The sequence below is a fragment of the Saimiri boliviensis genome, chromosome 11 (assembly GCF_048565385.1).
Source record: "Saimiri boliviensis isolate mSaiBol1 chromosome 11, mSaiBol1.pri, whole genome shotgun sequence".
NCBI lineage: Eukaryota > Metazoa > Chordata > Mammalia > Primates > Cebidae > Saimiri > Saimiri boliviensis.
This window is the reverse complement of record NC_133459.1, coordinates 14,988,430-15,007,267: the sequence shown is the minus strand read 5'-3', so window position 1 is coordinate 15,007,267 and position 18,838 is coordinate 14,988,430. Positions and strand designations below refer to the sequence as shown.

Genomic DNA, 18,838 nt, shown 5'->3' with positions numbered 1-18,838 from the left:
CCAGGCTGTCCCCAGGATCTAGGACAAAAGTGGCTTCTAGGTACAGATTTTTTCCTGACGGCAGGGATCTGACCTCCCCACATCAGACCTCCAGCGGCTTTCCATTGCCTCCAGATAAAGTCCCAGCTTCTTGGCCTGGCATTCAAGGCCTTTCTCAACTGCTTTATTGCTTGCTGTTCCCCACATTCGTGTCCACAAACCCACTCATACCTTCCTTATTAGTCATGCTCATTCTCACTCCTAACTCCCTCTCCCAATATCTATCGCTCCCCTCCTGAACTCTTATGCAGCCTCTAAACCCCAGCCAAAATGTCCCCTGTGATGTCTCGGACTCCTGGCCAAGATTGTTTCCCCTTCTCCACCCACTTATCTCTTAGCTGGTTTCCTCCGTCCGTCTTGCAGACCTCGTCAGGTGCTTCTGCTCTCTGAGATCAGGGCTTTGTTTTCATTTTGGTGCGTACCCAGCGCCAGGCCAGGCACAGGGAGCGGATTAGTGTGTGTGGTGAACATGGCGCTGAGGGTGGAGGTGACTCAGAACCCTCTCCTCAGAACAATCTGGAGGATTGTAATTGTAGGATTGCAGGGGGAGCTCCGTAGGGTGACCTTCACCCACCCTGGCCACTTCAGCAGCTGCCCAAGCCCTGGCCAGCCCGGCACCGGGAACCCTGTGTCTGGGCAGCTTCCTGCCGGTAGGGCCAGGACGGGGTTTAGGGCAGGGGCAGGATAAGACAGGATAGGGAGGTGGGAGGAAGAAGCCCCCGGAGTCAGGTGCCTTGAGCCCCCAGCCTGCTGGGCCAGGACAGGACCGGCCACTGGGGGAGGAAGAGCCACTTCCTGGCTGCCCTTGTGACTGGCGGATATGACTCGGCCCTGGAAGCAGAGCCAGAGAAAATGCCGGGGGGCTTGGCCTTTCCTGCTTCCTGGTCAGCCCCGCGTGGACAGGCGGGCAGGTCCTGGGGCGAAGGGAACACCTGCAGGGATGGCATCCTGAACTGATGAGGCTGGCTGGTGAGTCAGGGTGGTGGTGATAGTCAGTCAACAAACACACATGGTCAAGAAGAGGCAGTCATTGTCCTGGGCAGCTCGAAGCTACCCAGGTGGGGACCTGACAGCCTGGTCTGCACGGATGAAAGGGGATGAGGCTGGTGGGTGGCGTGCTTGGTCAAGTGCTGAGCTAGGCTATGATGGGATTCTTGGGAAACTGAAAGGCGAGGTGTGGCCTTGAATGCCGGGCTCAGGGGCATGGTGCTTCTTGCAGGAGCCAGTGGGGAGTGAAGCAAAGGTTTGCAGCATGTGTGTGAGGCACTTCCTGGGTGCCTGGTACGTGCTAGGCTCTGGCCACGCACTTTTCCATCACAAGACATTTTGCCAACAAGAAAACAGGTCCATAAAGATTTACTGACCTGCCTGGGGGGTGGGGGTCCCAAGTGAGGGAATGAGACAGTCACGTGGGGCGGGAGCAGATTGAACTGATGTCCTTGTGCCCTGTCTGTCCTGTGCCAACCAGCCTGCTTACCTGGATTCTTTAAGTTTGAGGCATCTGAGAGCCCCTGCTTGGAGTGCCCTGAGCACACGCTGCCATCCCCCGAGGGTGCCGCCTCCTGCGAGTGTGAGGAAGGCTTCTTCCGGGCACCGCAGGACCCAGTGTCGATGCCCTGCACACGTGAGTCTCAACGTGGGTCAGGGTGGCGTGACTGAGGGTGACTTCGCCTGGGTCCAGCAGAACACTGACTCCTCCTCTCTGCAGGCCCCCCCTCTGCCCCACACTACCTCACTGCCGTGGGCATGGGTGCCAAGGTGGAGCTGCGCTGGACGCCCCCACAGGACAGTGGGGGCCGTGAGGACATCGTCTACAGCGTCACCTGTGAACAGTGCTGGCCCGAGTCTGGGGAGTGCGGGCCGTGTGAGGCCACCGTGCGCTACTCGGAACCTCCGCACAGGCTGACCCGAACCAGTGTGACGGTCAGCGACCTGGAGCCCCACATGAACTACACCTTCACCGTGGAGGCCCGCAACGGCGTCTCGAGCCTGGTGACCAGCCGCAGCTTCCGCACTGCCAGCGTCAGCATCAACCAGACAGGTGAGGCCCAGGTGGACGGCTGTGCCCTTTGGGGCCTGCCCAGGTGGGGCTTAAGGAGGGTGGCCACCTGAGGCTCGGGTGTGTTTAGAGAGAGGCAGCAGAGCAAGCAGTCAAAGGCTCGGTCTCTACAGGCAACTTGTCCAACCCATAGGCCCCATGTGGCCCGGGCCGGCTTTGAATGTGGCCCAACACAATTCATAAACTTTCTTAAAACATTATGAGATGATTTTTGCAATTTTTTTAAAGCTCATCACCTGTCGTTAATGTTGGTGTATTTTATGTGTGGCCCAAGACAGTTCTTCCAGTATGGCCCACAGAAGCTGAAAGACTGAATATCAGCTCTGTGACTATGGGCAGGGTAATCTCTCTGGGTCTCAGTGTTCTCACCTGTAAAGTGGGATAATAACTGAGAATTGAGGCTGGGTGCAGGGGCTCATGCCTGTAATCCCAGCACTTTGGAAGGTCAAGGCGGGCAGATAACCTGAGGTGAGGAGTTTGAGACCAGCCTGGCCAACATGGGGAAACCCCGTCTCTACTAAAAATACCAAAAATAGCTGAGGGTGGTGGCATGCACCTGTAATCCCAGCTACTCAGGAGACTGAGGCAGGAGAATTGCTTGAACCCAGGAGGCAGATATTGAAGTGAGCTGAGATTGTGCCACTGCACTCCAGCCTGGGCGACAGAGTGAGACACCATCTTAAAAACTAAGAACATTGGCCGGGCTCGGTGGCTCAAGCCTGTAATCCCAGGACTTTGGGAGGCCGAGGCGGGTGGATCACGAGGTCAAGAGATCGAGACCATCCTGGTCAATATGGTGAAACCCTGTCTCTACTAAAAATACAAAAAATCAGCTGGGCATGGTGGCTCATGCCTGTAATCCCAGCTACTCAGGAGGCTGAGGCAGGAGAATTGCCTGAGCCCAGGAGGCGGAGGTTGCGGTGAGCCGAGATCGCGCCATTGCACTCCAGTCTGGGTAGCAAGAGCGAAACTCCGTCTCAAAAAAAAAAAAAAAAAAAAAAAAAAACTAAGAACATTAGTAATGAGGATTTTAAAGTATGATATTTAAGGCTCTTAGAATAGTGCCTGGTCTGCAGAGAGGATTGAGCAAAAGTTATTCTTCTCTTTCTTTTTTCTATTAGTTATTCACTTATAAATATGGGGTACCTCTGATGTGCCAGCCCCTGTGGTGGGGCCAGGGGAGGGGCCTGGGGCTCTGGCCCTGTGCTCTGGAGCTGGAAGTTTAGGGTCCTAGGCTGGGATCTAAAGAGGCTGAGGCAGGAGGATACTGGAGCTCAGGTGTTGGAGATCAGTGTGGGCAAAGTTTTGTAGAGACCCCACCTCTACACAAAATATAAAAATTAGCCAGGTACAGTAGCGCAAGTCTGTAGTTCCAGCCATTCAGGAAGCTGAGGCAGGAGGATCGCTTAGCACAGGGGTTCAAAGCTGCAGTGAGCCAAGATCGTGCCACTGCTTTCCAGCCTGGGTGACGGGGGGCGATCCTGTCTCAAAAAAATTAAATAAAAGAACCTGAAGTGTGGGGGATCTGGCTCGAGGTCCACTTGTCCCCCCAACTCCTGCCTGTGAGCAGGCAGCTTCTCACACCCTTCCCCCACCGCCTCCCCTGCCCAGAGCCCCCCAAGGTGAGGCTGGAGGGCCGCAGCACCACCTCGCTGAGCGTCTCCTGGAGCATCCCCCCACCGCAGCAGAGCCGTGTGTGGAAATACGAGGTCACCTACCGCAAGAAGGTAACTCCCAGAGGGTCAGGGCTGGCTCCAGCTGGGCTGAGAGCAAGGGACAGGCTGGTCACATAGGTGCTCACCAGACCACCCAACCACCTGAAGAAGCACCCTTCTGCAGATGAGGAAACTGAGGCCTGGGGTCTGCCAGGGAGTTACATCTCCCAAGGCAGCACAGCAGAGATTTGTAGGAGAGAAGACGTGGTGTCCTTAGAAGAGGCAGTCAGGGTTGGGACAGGGGCAGAGTCTTTGGGACCCCACACACCTAGGTTTGAGTCCTGGGTCATGAATTTAGCGGTTCTGACCTTGAGTGAGTGACTTCATTTCTGAGCCTCAGTTTCCTCCTCTGTAAGAAGAGCCTCAAGTCTGCTAACAAGGCAAGCCACCTTGCTAGCTGGGGGTGGTCTCCAGCGGGCTGGGCCGAGGCCCCACCCTGCCCTCACGGCCTGCTCCTCTGCCTGCCACCCACCCCCAGGGAGACTCCAACAGCTACAACGTGCGCCGGACGGAGGGCTTCTCCGTGACCTTGGACGACCTGGCTCCGGACACCACCTACCTGGTCCAGGTGCAGGCACTGACGCAGGAGGGCCAGGGGGCCGGAAGCAAGGTGCACGAATTCCAGACACTGTGTGAGTTGGGGGGCCCTGGTCACGGGCCGGGCCAGGGCCCAGAACCAAGCAGTGGAGACATTTTGGGAGAAGGAAGTGAATCAGAGAAGTTAGAAATGAGCCGGGCGCTGTGGCTCACGCCTGTAATCCCAGCACTTTGGGAGGCCAAGGCAGTGAGTGGCTCAGGAGGTCAGGAGTTCGAGATCAGCCTGACCAACATGGTGAAACCCTGTCTTTACTAAAAATACAAAAATCAGCCGGGCATGGTGGCAGGTGTCTGTAATCCCAGCTACTCAGGAGGCAGAAGCAGGAGAATCACTTGAACCCGGGAGGCGGAGGTTGCAGTGAGCTGAGATCTCACCATTGCTCTCCAGCCTGGGCCACAGAGCGAGACTCCATTTCAAAAAAAAAAAAAGAAGTTAGAAATGCCCCTCTCTTGGTCACCTGGGGCCTGGGACAGCCCTGCAGGGACTGGCTCCAAGACTGGGAAGGGGGAAGCACAGAAGGCTGAGGTGGAGGACCCGGATGTGGATTCGCAACAGTGATGTGAGGAGGAGGGTGTGGCCTGCACTGGCAGACTCAAATTCCAATCCGCATGGCAGGAAAAGCCGGAGCTTTAGGCCCCACACACCTGCAGTACCTCCTGAGAGACCTTCAGGAAGGCCTCTGCTTGACCGTCTATGAAATGGGGCTAAGTGCCCTCCGGAGCCTTCCCAAGTGCAAGCACCCAGCACACAGTAGGGGCCCAGGTGCCTTGGGTGCAGTGCGGGTGTTGCTGTGATCGGTGGGGGACTCCCTTGTCATCAGCTGCTTTTCTTCCACCAGCCCCAGAGGGATCTGGCAACATGGCGGTGATCGGCAGCGTGGCTGGCTGTGTGGTCCTGCTGCTGGTGCTGGCAGCAGTTGGCTTCTTTATCCACCGCAGGTTTGTCAGCGCCCACACCCTGGCTCCACAAGGACTTGGGTGGGGAAATGGGGCCGGAACCTCAGTTTCCTCATCTGAACAATGGGGCCACAGGACTCTAGTCTCGTCATCCCTGTCTCCGGATGGTGCCAGGATATAGGAGCTGGAGTGTGTAGTGCAGCGCCTGGCACGCGGCGGGGCCGGGACACGGGGGTCTTTACCGCTGCTCTTGTTATTAACGATGTGTCCGCAATTCCTCTGGACACGCAGGCAGGAAACCCGGGTAGCTCTAATGGGAATGCCCTCGTCACGCCTGCTTAAAGGGCCATTACGGGGCCTAGATCCGGGGGAGGGAGTCCTGGCTCGCTCACTTTCTCCCCGTCCCTCCACCCGCCTTCTCCACACCCTCAGCCCTGAGCGGAGAGCTTGGGCAGCAACAGAGGGACTGGGCCGTGTTCCGAGCACCCTGGGTCCCTCCAGGACCAGAGCAGGGTTCGGAGGCTCCCCCGCAGGAGCAGTCCTGGCTGACCTCTCTGCACTTGGGTCCCTGTGGGGTTCTTTCAGGAGGAAGAGCCAGCGCGCCCGCCGCTCCTCGGAGGACGTTTACTTCTCCAAGTCAGGTGAGATGCAGCCCCCGCTCCAGGCCCAGCCCTGCCCCGATCATCCCAGGAACCTCCCCAGCTCCGTGGGGGAGGTGAGGGCAGCCACAGTGTTCCCAGGGCACTGGGGTGCAGCCATAGGCTTCCGTGGGTAGCTCTGGGGGGTCTGTCCCCCACAGCCTGGTCCAAGTCTCTGAGGTCCCTGGTCATGTGACCTCGTCTGTCTCCACGGCACCCCTCACAGGGCCTCTCTTGAGCTGCCTGTGACCCCACCCCTTCTCCTTCCAGAACAACTGAAGCCCCTGAAGACATATGTGGACCCCCACACATATGAGGACCCCAACCAGGCTGTGCTGAAGTTCACCACCGAGATCCATCCGTCCTGCGTCACTCGGCAGAAGGTGATCGGAGCAGGTGAGGTTGGCCCCCTGCCAAGGGGCCCTGAGGAGGCAGCAGGCGGGTGGTGATGATACAGGGTGGGAGCCCTCATGCTGGGGCTGACTGGGGCACTCTCCCGACCCTGCCTGCCCACAGGAGAGTTCGGGGAGGTGTACAAGGGCATGCTGAAGGCGTCCTCGGGGAAGAAGGAGGTGCCCGTGGCCATTAAGACGCTGAAAGCTGGCTACACAGAGAAGCAGCGAGTGGACTTCCTCGGAGAGGCCGGCATCATGGGCCAGTTCAGCCACCACAACATCATCCGCCTGGAGGGCGTTGTCTCCAAATGTGAGGCTCAGCTGGCCTCAGGGCCTGCTCGAAGGGGATAGGGAGGGGCCACCTGGCAGGGGCTCTTCCTGTGACTGTTCCCACCTCTCCCTCATACCTGAACCCACCTCCTCTACACCTGTGCCCACCTTCCCCCATACCTGCACCCACCTCCTCTACACCTGTGCCCACCTCTCCCCCATACCTTTACCCACCACCTCTACATCTGTGCCCATCTTCCCCCATACCTGCACCCACCTCCTCTACACCTGTGCCCACCTCTCCCCATACCTGTACCCACTTCCTCTACACCTGTGCCCACCTCTCCCCCATACCTGTACCCATCTCCTCTACACCTGTGCCCACCTCTCCCCATACCTGTACCCACTTCCTCTACACCTGTGCCCACCTCTCCCCCATATCTGTGCCCACCTTCTCTACACCTGTGCCTACCTTCCCCCATACCTGCACCCACCTCCTCTACACCTGTGCCCACCTTCCCCCATACCTGTACCCACATCCTCTACATCTGTGCCCACCTTCCCCCATATCTGCACCCACCTCCTCAACACCTGTGCCCACCTCTCCCCACTCCTGTACCCACCTGTCCCCACACCTGTGTCCACCTCTCCTATACCTGTGCTCTCCTTCTCCCATATCTGGGCCCACCTCTGCCACACGCCTGGGCCCACTCACCTGTCACTTGTGCCCACCCCCTACAGACAAGCCCATGATGATCATCACTGAATACATGGAGAATGGGGCCCTGGACAAGTTCCTTCGGGTAAGGATGTGGGTTGTAGGGGCTGGGGATGCCCAGCCATTGAGCCTGGGGCTGGCCTGATGGGTTCAGGGCTGGCTGGTGGCTGAGCACCTGTGCTCTGGCAGGAAAAGGATGGCGAGTTCAGCGTGCTGCAGCTGGTGGGTATGCTGCGGGGCATCGCGGCTGGCATGAAGTACTTGGCCAACATGAACTACGTGCACCGGGACCTGGCTGCCCGCAACATCCTTGTCAACAGCAACCTGGTCTGCAAAGTGTCGGACTTTGGCCTGTCCCGCGTGCTGGAGGACGACCCCGAGGCCACCTACACCACCAGTGTGAGTTGGGGATGGGGATCTCAAGGGAGAACAGCCTTCCCCTTGCCCGTGTCCTCTCACCTGCACACCTGGGCATGGGCCTTAGGAGGCGGAACACCTGTAGGAGTGCAGGAAGGGGCCGGGGGACCTGGCTGCAGTGGCCCTGGGGCCAGCCAGAGGGGAGAGTGGTGACTGGGCCCGGGATCCCTGCAGGGTGGCAAGATCCCCATCCGCTGGACAGCCCCGGAGGCCATTTCCTACCGCAAGTTCACCTCGGCCAGCGACGTGTGGAGCTTTGGCATTGTCATGTGGGAGGTGATGACCTATGGCGAGCGGCCCTACTGGGAGCTGTCCAACCACGAGGTGGGTGCCCTTGCCCTCCACAGGCCTGCCGGACCTCAACTCAAGCCCTTTACTCATCCCAAACTCCAGGGGCTGAGCAGAGGAGAGTTTACACGAAGGTTCTTACGTTTGTTCCATAAATGTTTCTTGAGGATCTACTGCGTGCCAGGCCTTGGGCTGGGTTCCAGGAGCTGGTTCTGAGCGTGCAGAGATGCAACAAGGAGTAGGGTGTGCATGTGTGTCCGTGTTTCCGTGTGTCCGTGTGTGTGTGTGTGTGTGTGTGTGTGTGCCTGCTGCCTCACTCAGCCTGGTGGCCTGGGAGGCTTCTCAGAAGAGGTCATGTCTCTGCCAAGACCAAGGGTACTTTAAGCAGCCAGATGAAGAGAAGGAGGGGAAGAGAGATGGGAGGGAGGTTGGGCTGAGGGTGCACAGTGTGGCTGCTACCTGGTGCCCTGAGAGGGAGCAGGGGCAGAAGTGCCTTCTAGCTAGGAGCGGTGGCACGCTCCTGTAATCCTAGCACTTTGGGAGGAGTATCACTTGAGCTTAGGGGTTCGAGACCAGCCTGGACAACATGACAAAAACCCCATCTCTACAAAAAATTAAAAAATTGGCCAAGCATGGTGGCACGTGCCTGTAGTGTCAGCTACTCAGGAGGCAGAAGTGGGAGGATCACTTGAGCCCAGGAGGTTGAGGCTGCAGTGAGGTGTGAGTGCGCCACTGCGCTCTAGCCTGGGTGACAGACTGAGACCCTGTCCCTCAAAAAAAAAAAAAAAAAAAAAAAGTCCCGGCTGGGTGAGGTGGCTCATGCCTGTAATCCCAGCACTTTGGGAGGCTGAGGTGGGTGGATCATGAGGTCAGGAGTTCGAGACCAGCCTGGCCAATATAGTGAAACCTTGTCTCTACTAAAAATACAAAAATTAGGCATGGTGGCACACACCTGTAGTCCAGCTACTTGGGAGGGTGAGGCAGAAGAGTTGCTTGAACCCTGGAGGTGGAGGTTGCAGTTAGCTGAGATTGCACCACTGAATCCCAGCCTGGGCGACAGAGTGAGACTCCCTCTCAAAAAAAAAAAAAAAAAAAAAAAGTCCCTCCAGGGAACTCAGGAGATAGCACCTTAGGCGTATGCCCTTTGGGCAGCTCTGAAGGTTAGGTGTCAGTTCAAGAAAGGCCCTTCTCGTCTGTTTCTGGGATGTTCCTGTTTCCCTTCCTTCCCCTGCCCACTTCCATATGTTGGAGGCTGCATGGGGTTTCAGTGGCTTCCTACCACAGCACCCCTGACCTTCATGTCCCTGCCAGGTGATGAAAGCCATCAATGAGGGCTTCCGGCTCCCCACGCCCATGGACTGCCCCTCTGCCATCTACCAGCTCATGATGCAGTGCTGGCAGCAGGAGCGTGCCCGCCGCCCTAAGTTCGCCGACATCGTCAGCATCCTGGACAAGCTCATCCGTGCCCCCGACTCCCTCAAGACCCTGGCTGACTTTGACCCCCGGTGAGTTCTGTGCCCTCTGCCCACGGTGACCGCAGCTTCCCTTCTGCAGACTCCTGAACCACTTCAGGAGTGGCCACCCAGGGGAAGTCGGAGCATGGTGGGGTCTCAGAGTGTATGTGTGGACTTGACTCCGAGTGGACACGATGGACCAGCGAATCCTAATAGAAGCAACCAGCTGATATGTCCGTGCATGGGGCATTGCGCGAGCACTCAGTATGTTTTCCTACATTTAAACAACCTACAAGATGGCTTCTCCAATTATCCTCATTTTGTAGAAGAGGAAACTGAGACACAGGGCAATTGAAAATCTTTTTCTTTTTCTTTTTTTTTTTTTTTTTGTAGACAGAGTTTCGCTCTCGTTACCCAGGCTGGAGTGCAATGGCGCGATCTCCGCTCACCACAACCTCCGCCTCCTGGGTTCAGGCAATTCTCCTGCCTCAGCCTCCTGAGCAGCTGGGATTACAGGCACGCGCCACCATGCCCAGCTAATTTTTTGTATTTTTAGTAGAGACGGGGTTTCACCATGTTGACCAGGATGGTCTTGATCTCTCGACCTCGTGATCCACCCGCCTCGGCCTCCCAAAGTGCTGGGATTACAGGCTTGAGCCACCGCGCCCGGCCTATTTTTTTTTTTTTTTTTTTTTTTTTTTTTTTTTTTTGAGAACGGAGTTTTGCTCTTTTTGCCCAGGCTGGAGTGCAATGGCATGATCTCGGCTCACCGCAACCTCCGCCTCCTGGGTTTAAGTGGTTCTCCTGCCTCAGCCTCCCAAGTAGCTGGGATTACAGGCATGTGCCACTCACGTCTGTTAGTTTTGTATTTTTAGTGGAGATGAGGTTGATCGGGCTGGTGCTCCTGACTTCAGGTGATCCACCTGCCTCAGCCTCCCACAGTGCTGGGATTACAGGCATGAGCTACCACACCCGGCCTAAGAGGGACTGAATGTCTTACATGGCTGGAAGTGGTCAGGCTGGGATCTCTACTCATAACATTTTATGATCTGGTAGTTATTGGTGGTGGTCCTGTTAGTGGAGTGGAGCAGTAGTTATAGACGCTGAGTGCTCCCAACGTGCCAGGAGAGCTCACTGAACCCTACCTGACTGGGCTTCCCTGTTGCCCAGATAAGGAAACCGAGCGAGGCATGGGGCAGCTGAGTCAATCATCCGGCTTAGGGAGCAGAAGGCACGGGGTCCAGGGTGCCAGGCGCTGCAGCCCCTCACCTACGGTGCTTTCTGTGGCAGGGTGTCTATCCGGCTCCCCAGCACCAGCGGCTCGGAGGGGGTGCCCTTCCGCACAGTGTCTGAGTGGCTGGAGTCTATCAAGATGCAGCAGTACACGGAACACTTCATGGCGGCTGGCTACACTGCCATTGAGAAGGTGGTGCAGATGACCAACGAGTGAGTCAGGCCCTTCCCATGCCACCCGCCGCCACCCCCCACTCCAGAGGCTGCCTCCACCCTGCCCCACCCTCTTCCCTGCCCCTCAATTCTCTCTTTGTTCTTTCTCTTCTGAGAAGAGGCTCCTAGGAAGGGAAGGGTCGAACCCCGCCAGCAGCTGGCAGTTCCGAGTGTCCACTCTCAGCTCCTTCTCTTCCTACATCCTTTACCAGAGTGGGGAAATACCAGTACGCGTAATCATCACAGTAGCTACTGTTTACTGAGGGCTGACTGTGTGCCGGCGCTGCTTGAGCACTTTGAATGACAACCCGGTGGGGTAGGTCCTGTTAACAGGTGAGAAACACGGAAGTGCAATGGCCTGCCCAGGGTCCCACGGCCACTAGGGACAGATCAGGATTCCAGCTGCAGTCAGGTGGGGTCCCAGAGCACAGGGATCGGAGAGGTCCTTGGTAGAGAAACTGAGGCTGCGATGTTACCGGCTTGCCTGAGGTCACACAGCCAGTTTGTGGCAGGGTTTTTCTCCAAGATGCCCTGGCTGCTGCCCAGGAGAGAGAACCCCTGCCTACCACTGGCACCTCTCTCCACTTGGTTGGCTCTCAGCCTGCAGTCCCACCTGGAGAGACGTGCTGCTTACCCCGTGCCGGCCCTGGCTTTGGCCCTTTGTCAGGCTTCCCCGTGGGAGCGCTTCCCTCCTTCCCAGCTCCAGCGCTGAGACTTTTCCCGGCACGGCCTTGGCACAGACACCTCCTTCTGTCCCACGAGGGGGAAGACACTATCCTCTTAGCCTTTTGTGCCTCTAAAAATAGTGGCAAGTTTCAACAACCCAGCTTGTGCATGATCCAAGGTCATGGTGGGAACAGACCCAGAGGCTGGGAGGTTTTGGGAACCTTATGGAGGGCGCGACCTGGGCCTCCCACGGTTCTGGGTCACAGACGTTCTGGGATTTGAGCCTGTTCATGACCATCCTCTGGGGCCTTCAGAAGCTGCCCAGCTGGGCTTCCAACCTGCGGGCCAAGGCCACGGCCCCCCTCAGGGGACAGCCAATGATGGGAATCAGGTAGGGACAGAGCTGACCAGAGGGAGGCAGGGAGACATGGAGAGAGGAGATGAGTCACAGGACGTCTTTTGCTGCCGGCCAGCGCAGCAGGGCCACAGGCTTGGGCTCTGCACACATGCCTGAATTTAGGGCCCGCATCTGCCGCTTCCCAGTGGGTGATCAAATTTAATGGGATCACATGGGTGCAGTGTAGATGACATGCCTGGTATACAGTAGGCGCTAAATCCTCACTGCTCTCTTTTCCTCCACTCTCTTGCTTTCCTCCCCTAGAGCTGTGCAAATGCCCTTTCCTTTTCTCCTTTTCTCTGGGAACATCCACCAGACCCTTTGTCCCTCCAGGGGCTCCCACCAAGGACGACACAGCCTCTCTTCTGGTGACCAGAGCTGAGGGCAAGGAGAAGTGTTTATAGGAAGCACATGTTCTTAGAAGCTTCCCGAAATAGCCCGGGGTGCTCCTCGCCAATTTCTTTCCCACGAGCCGGGACAGGCGGTCTTGGATGGATGGAGGCTCTGTGTGTGTGTGTGTGTGTGTGTGTGTGTGTGTTGCCGTGTGTGTTGTTGTGAAAGGCCTGGATAAAGACAGGAAGTCATTCGGCGCCCCCCTGTCCCCCCAACCCCGCTCCTCCCACCAGCCGCTGGTGCTCAGAGCTGGGGCCGGCATGACTCGGGCCGACACTGCCTCCTCCTTCCCCTCTGCCTCTTTCCAGATAAATGGGGATCTCAAAGGACTTTTTAAAACCTGAAGCCTGGGTCTACACACGCCACGGATCCAATGGGAGGCTTGGAGCTGGTTGCAGGGGAATGCGTGCCTTTCCCAGGGGGATCAGGATTTAGGCTTTAGTGTCCCACCAGCCCCACTTCTTGGCCTCCTGCTGCCTCCTTGACTCCCTCCCAGGGGACCAGCTGCCTGCTCCCGTGGGATCCCACAGCCACTTTCTCTTCTCCATTTTTGCTATTTTGGAGTCAGTTGGGTTTCTAGCTGGACTAGTGGTCCCAGATGTTTTGTGAGCAGCTGATGAAAGGGGTGGATGTTGCACCCCAGAAAAGGACTCAGCCCAACCCCAGGCTTTGCCCAGAGCTGGGATTACAGCATCTGCATTCTGTGTGGGGGTCGAGGGCATAGGCTGGTAGATCTTAGGGTCTCCGGTCAGTGCCCGTGGCATAGGCTTGGCCCTGAAGGAATGCTTGCTGAATGAATGAATAATCTTATGTGTGAGGCTCCAGGAGCTATTTCTCACTCCCGTCCCCTGCATCCAGGGCCAGAACACAGTAGGAGCTCACTGGGTATATGGTCTTGGAGTTTTCTACGCAGGGCCTCAGAAGCAAACTGTGCTCCCATCCTGTGAGATTAACCACTGTCGTTTGGAAGAGGGATCAGAGGTGGCCCAGAAATGGCCCAGGCTCTGCTAAAGCATTCATTTGCTCATTCATTTATGCAGCAGACACTCCCTGGGGACCTACTATGTGCCAGGCCTATCCTGGACCCTGGGCGGGGTGGGAGGGGGAACAGGGGCTGTGGGAGTGATGGGCTTAAGGTCTCAGCACTTGTCCTCCTGGACCTTACAACCCACTGGTTCTTTGTTTGTTTGTTTGTTTGTTTGTTTGTTTATTTTTTGAGACGGAGTTTCGCTCTTGTTACCCAGGCTGGAGTGCAATGGCGCGATCTCGGCTCACCGCGACCTCCGCCTCCTGGGTTCAGGCAATTCTCCTGCCTCAGCCTCCTGAGTAGCTGGGATTACAGGCATGCGCCGCCATGCCCAGCTAATTTTTTTGTATTTTTAGTAGAGACGGGGTTTCACCATGTTGGCCAGGATGGTCTCGATCTCTTGACCTCGTGATCCACCCGCCTCAGCCTCCCAAAGTGCTGGGATTACAGGCGTGAGCCACTGCGCCCGGCAACCCACTGGTTCTTAAACGGGATGTCAGGTTTCTGGGATTCAACCAAATGCAGACTCCCTGGCCCACCTGCAGAATTGCAAGTCGAGTCTGGGGTCGGGCTAGGGGTCCTGTCTCCTTCCCTGTGGTCTTAGTGCTTGTCCACGGGCCACAATTTGAGACCTTCAGGTGTGTGGGAAGCGGCTGCTTTTTCAGCACCTCCAGCTGGATAGGTTAGAAACGTCCCATGGCTGTAGCATAGGAGTTCTCCTGAGTGTCCCAAATGTCCTGACCTTCCTGCTGCTGTGGGAGCACTGGCCTCTGCTGGAGGTCCTGGAGTCCCCTCACTCACCTGGGTCTGCCCTTCCCTCTCTGCGTCTGTCCCAGGGCTCCTGTGGGAAAGTCACGTCTGCAGAACTGCAGCTAGGAGCTTGCACCGTATAATTAGCTCCCTTTACAGCCAAGAGACGGCCCATAAAAACCTGGGTGTTTTCATGGGTTTGGGCTAGTGGGTGAGGACAGTGGAGGAGAAAACTCCCAAAGTGAGTAATAAATGCCCTCCTCACAGGTTCGTGGGAGCATAGTGATTTCATGAGGGGATGGAGGGGCATGGAAGGGGGAGGCGGGAGAGTGTGTGCCCTGTGGGGGCGGGAAAGGAGGGTTCCTGGCACCTCTGTCCATCTGGTACTGATGCTGCCTTCCCCTTCGGCTGCTGGTTTTGAGGTCTCTCACCCTCCAGATGGACAGTAGCTCCCATTTTACACGGGAGGAAACTGAGGCTCCCCCAAGGAGACACCTTCCTAGACACTGGATCTGGTGATCCGTAAGCCCCACCCATGGAGATTCGAAGTTTAGCCCTTCAAGTATCTCCTGAATCCTTCCTTCATGACCAGCAATGGGAACTTGGAAGGAATGAGAAAGAAATAAGGCAGTGGGTGGGATTTACCTTGGGCAGAGGGGCTTTGAGCGACATCCCTAGAGATTCCTGGGAAGGGGTCCTTAGCCGGGACCCTGGGGACAGATTCGGGGTGAGAGGAGGGGAGGCATTTGTTCATAGCTGGTTTGATTCCCAGCCCTTCCACCTCCTAGCTGTGTGACCTTGGGCAAGTTGCTTGACTTCTCTGATCTCAATTCTCTAATCTGCAAAATGAGGATGAAAAGAGCACCTACCTCACAGATAATTCAGAAGATTTGATTTTTTTTTTTTTTTAAACATTGTACAGAGTTGAGGGCTTCTGTCGTTTTCCTAACTTTGTTGATGGTGAGCCACCTTGGGAAGCTTCTAGGCTGTGGCTCCTTTTCCCAGGCCCACCTAACCAGAGCTCTCTTGCCCTACAGGTCCCCCAGGCCCCCTCTCCGCCCTCTTCCTCTGCCCCCCTCCATTCCCCTCCCCAGCTGCCCACCAAGTCCTGTCCCTGCCCAGCCCGGCCCCCTCCCCTGCTCCAGTCCCTAACTCTCCCTCTCTCCCTCCGGGCCCATAGCGACATCAAGAGGATCGGGGTGCGGCTGCCGGGCCACCAGAAGCGCATCGCCTACAGCCTGCTGGGACTCAAGGACCAGGTGAACACAGTGGGGATCCCCATCTGAGCCTCGACAGGGCCTCGAGTCCCCTCGGCCAAGAATACTTGAAGACACAGAGTGGCCTCCCTGCTGTGATGGGCCACCGACGACCTTATTTATTTCCAGTTATTTCCTACTGATACCCCCTGGAACACTGCTGGAGGGTCTTGAATGGCACCCTGGCCAGAACTGAGGAGACGCCCGGGGATGCTGAGCCAGGCGAGGGACACACAGCTGAGCACTTAGCAAGAAACGGGCATCCCTGGAGCAGGAGCCGCGCCATGGCCTTCAGACAGACACGGGGGACCTTCCCAAACCCACCTGCCCTTCGCCTTCTCCCACATGAGGCCATCTCAGGAGACAGAGAGCTTGCCCCAGCGCCAAGTGAACAGGGTACCTCAAGCCCCATTTCCTCACGCTAAGAGGGCAGACTGTGAACTTGACTGGGTGAGACCCAAAGTGGTCCCTGTCCCTCTAGTGCCTTCTTCAGACCCCCGGGCCCCGTCCTCACCCCTGACGGGTCAAACCCTTGATTCCCGGGCCTTTGCAAGATGCTTGGTTGTGTTGAGGTTTTTAAATATATATTTTGTACTTTGTGGAGAGAATGTGTGTGTGTGTCAGGGGGCCCCGCCAGGGCTGGGGACAGAGGATGGCCCGTGTCAGACATTCCTGAGCTGGGGACCCGGGGACCGGTGCTGCAGGAGCGTCCTGCCCATGCCCCGGTTGGCCCCATCTCTCACCCCTTTAGATAGCAGCAACTTTTCTGTCAGTGTTAATGATTTTTTTGTTGGAAATTTTTTTCGAATCTTATTTATTATTTTTTTTATATTTATTATTAGAAAGTGACTTATTTCTGCTCTGAAATAAAGTTGCAGATGATTCAAACTGATCTTGGCTTTCAGTCTTGGGAAAAGCAGTGGGGTCCCACTTCCTGGGTGGGCGTCGAGGGGTTGAGGGTTCCCCTTAAACCCTGAGTGTTTAAACAGAGATTCGTGCAGAAGGCGGACACGTCGCATAACCCCGAGAGCAGGGGTGGGTGGGAGGTGGGCAGGGCGCCAGGGAGCAGGTTCTGCGGAGACCAGCCTCCATGCCAGCAGGCCCCAATGGCCTTTGATCTCCAGGCTTTTCAGAGGCTTCCGGAGGGCTGTGAGGTAGGAGAACAGCAAGAACAGCCGTCAGCTTTCCTCCCACGGCTCCCCGGCGCTGTCGAAATAGATCCTTCAAGCATCCATGGAGGGCTCTGAGGTTTACACAAGCTTTTCACAGGTTTCAGCTTGTCGGAACCTCAACACTTAGTTATGAGTTTTGTGGGCGGCCCCATTTTACAGAAAAGGAAAACCAAGCTGGAGCCCAGCAACTGTGCCTGCTCAAGACCACACAGCAAGGTAGGGGCAGAGGCCAGAATTGAAAGCAAGGCCAGAAATCCAGGTGAGATGCTTCTCTTGTAGATGAGGAGATGGAGGTTCAGAGACAGGCAATGACTAGCCCAAAGTCACACAGCAGTCTCAAGAAAAGCCAGAGTCCTGGCCAGGTGCAGTGGCTCACGCCTGTAATCCCAGCACTTTGGGAGGCCGAGGTAGGTGGATCACCTGAGGTCAGGAGTTCGAGACCATCCTGGCCAACATGGTGAAACCCAGTCTCCACTAAAAATAAAAATTAAAAAAAAAAAAATTAGCTGGGCATGGTGGCAGACGCCTGTAATCTCAGCTACTGGGGAGGCTGAAGCAGGAGAATCATTTGAACTCTGGAGGTGGAGGTTGCAGTGAGCAGAGATCACACCATTGCACTCCAGCCTGGGCGACAGAGTGACACTGTATCTCAAAAAAAAAAAAAAAAAAAAAAAAAAAGCCAGAGTCCTAGTCTTAATTTCTTTCTTCCTTCCTTCGTTTTTTTTGTTTTTTGTTTTTTTTTTGTTTTTTTTTTGAGACAGAGTTTCGCTCTTGTTACCCAGGCTGGAGTGCAATGGCGCGATCTCGGCTCACCGCAACCTCCGCCTCCTGGGTTCAGGCAATTCTCCTGCCTCAGCCTCCTGAGTAGCTGGGATTACAGGCACACGCCACCATGCCCAGCTAATTTTTTGTATTTTTAGTAGAGACGGGGTTTCACCGTGTTGACCGGGATGGTCTCGATCTCTTGACCTCGTGATCCACCCGCCTCGGCCTCCCAAAGTGCTGGGATTACAGGCTGAGCCACCGCGCCCGGCCCCCTTTTTTTTTTTTTATATATATACAGAGTCTCGCTCTGTCGCCCAGGCTGGAGTGCAATGACGTGATCTCTGCTCACTGCAACCTCCACCTCCCGGGTTCAAGCGATTCTCCTACCTCAGCCTCCCTAGTAGCTGGGATTAAAGGCATGAGCCACCACGTCCGGCTAATTTTGTATTTTTAGTAGAGACAGGGCTTCTCCATGTTGGTCAGGCTGGTCTCAAACTCCCGACCTCAGGTGATCCGCCTGCCTCAGCCTCCCAAAGTGCTGGGATTACAGGCTTGAGCCACCAAGCCCAGCCAGAGTCCTAGTTTCAAACCTGAGCCTTCTCCACTATACTGGTTGCCGCCCTGCATGTCAGAGGTCATTCATAGTGGGGGTTAGGAAGGTGGCAAACAAAGGTTACCAGGAACGTAACCAGGGAGCAGAGATGATCTAAGGCACAGGAGGAAGACTTCCCGGAGGAGACAGACCTCAGGAACTACTAGGAGTTAACCAGAGAAGCCGAGGGAGGGGTGATGTAGAGTGAGTGCGGGGGCGTGAAACCACACGGTTGTGCAAGGGAACCACAAGCAATTTGGTGTTATTAAGGCATGACGTGGGGTGCTGGAGAGGTCTCCAGGGCCTTGTAAGACAGGCCCAGGAGTGGGATTTCAAGTTGAGGGCAATAAGGAGGCACTGAAGGTTTTAAGCAGGAAGTGGTATGATTATTGCCACTGGTAGAGGCAGGCCTGGAACCCAGGGTTCCTGACTCAGCCTGGAGCTCTGGGGAGATACGGGAGAGGTGCTGGCGAAGTTCAGAGGGTGTTCTGCCTGCCCTGGGGTCCCAAGGCTGGCACGCTCTGCCCTGAACCCTGCTGCTGCAGGAGAGGTGCCGCCCTCTGGGTCCTGGCCCACGGGGCATCCATGAGACACCTGATCACCTGTGTCAGGTGTGGCTGGGGTTGGGTGAGCAATGGGAGTGCAGGGAGCACCTGCTGGGCCTTCCTCCCATTAGCACTGGGCTGCCTGAGTGTGCTGGGTACGGTGGCTGAGTCGGGCCTTCCTGTGCCTGACCCTGGCCTGGCCTGACACAGGTGGCCACCAGAGCTCAGAGCTCTATGGCTGGGCTATGGCTACTGTCATTACCACTGACAAAGCTGTTGGCCCAGCAGGGAGTCAGCCTGCAGCTTGCAAACCCACAACAATCTGGGCTATGAGGGCACATC

General features: G+C 56.4%; 1 protein-coding gene across 3 annotated transcripts in view; it reads left to right on the top strand.

Annotated features, from left to right (window-relative positions):
* The window catches only part of EPHA2 (EPH receptor A2), a 40,634-nt gene extending 24,320 nt beyond the window's left edge, over nucleotides 1–16,314 (top strand). For 2 of the 3 annotated variants that reach the window (XM_074380140.1, XM_039474078.2), the window contains exons 4-18: nucleotides 1,508–1,663; nucleotides 1,748–2,080; nucleotides 3,710–3,825; nucleotides 4,292–4,445; nucleotides 5,250–5,349; nucleotides 5,893–5,948; nucleotides 6,216–6,341; nucleotides 6,462–6,650; nucleotides 7,352–7,413; nucleotides 7,518–7,727; nucleotides 7,920–8,069; nucleotides 9,345–9,538; nucleotides 10,778–10,933; nucleotides 15,347–15,425; nucleotides 15,552–16,314. In XM_074380140.1, the coding sequence (XP_074236241.1) occupies nucleotides 1,508–1,663; nucleotides 1,748–2,080; nucleotides 3,710–3,825; nucleotides 4,292–4,445; nucleotides 5,250–5,349; nucleotides 5,893–5,948; nucleotides 6,216–6,341; nucleotides 6,462–6,650; nucleotides 7,352–7,413; nucleotides 7,518–7,727; nucleotides 7,920–8,069; nucleotides 9,345–9,538; nucleotides 10,778–10,933; nucleotides 15,347–15,425; nucleotides 15,552–15,596 (2,126 nt within the window). In that variant the 3' untranslated portion in view covers nucleotides 15,597–16,314. Of the gene's footprint in view, nucleotides 1–1,507; nucleotides 1,664–1,747; nucleotides 2,081–3,709; nucleotides 3,826–4,291; nucleotides 4,446–5,249; nucleotides 5,350–5,892; nucleotides 5,949–6,215; nucleotides 6,342–6,461; nucleotides 6,651–7,351; nucleotides 7,414–7,517; nucleotides 7,728–7,919; nucleotides 8,070–9,344; nucleotides 9,539–10,777; nucleotides 10,934–15,346 lie in introns of all 3 variants that reach the window. The other variant, XM_039474079.2, reaches the window with a different exon arrangement.
* Nucleotides 16,315–18,838: the final 2,524 nt, after the last annotated feature.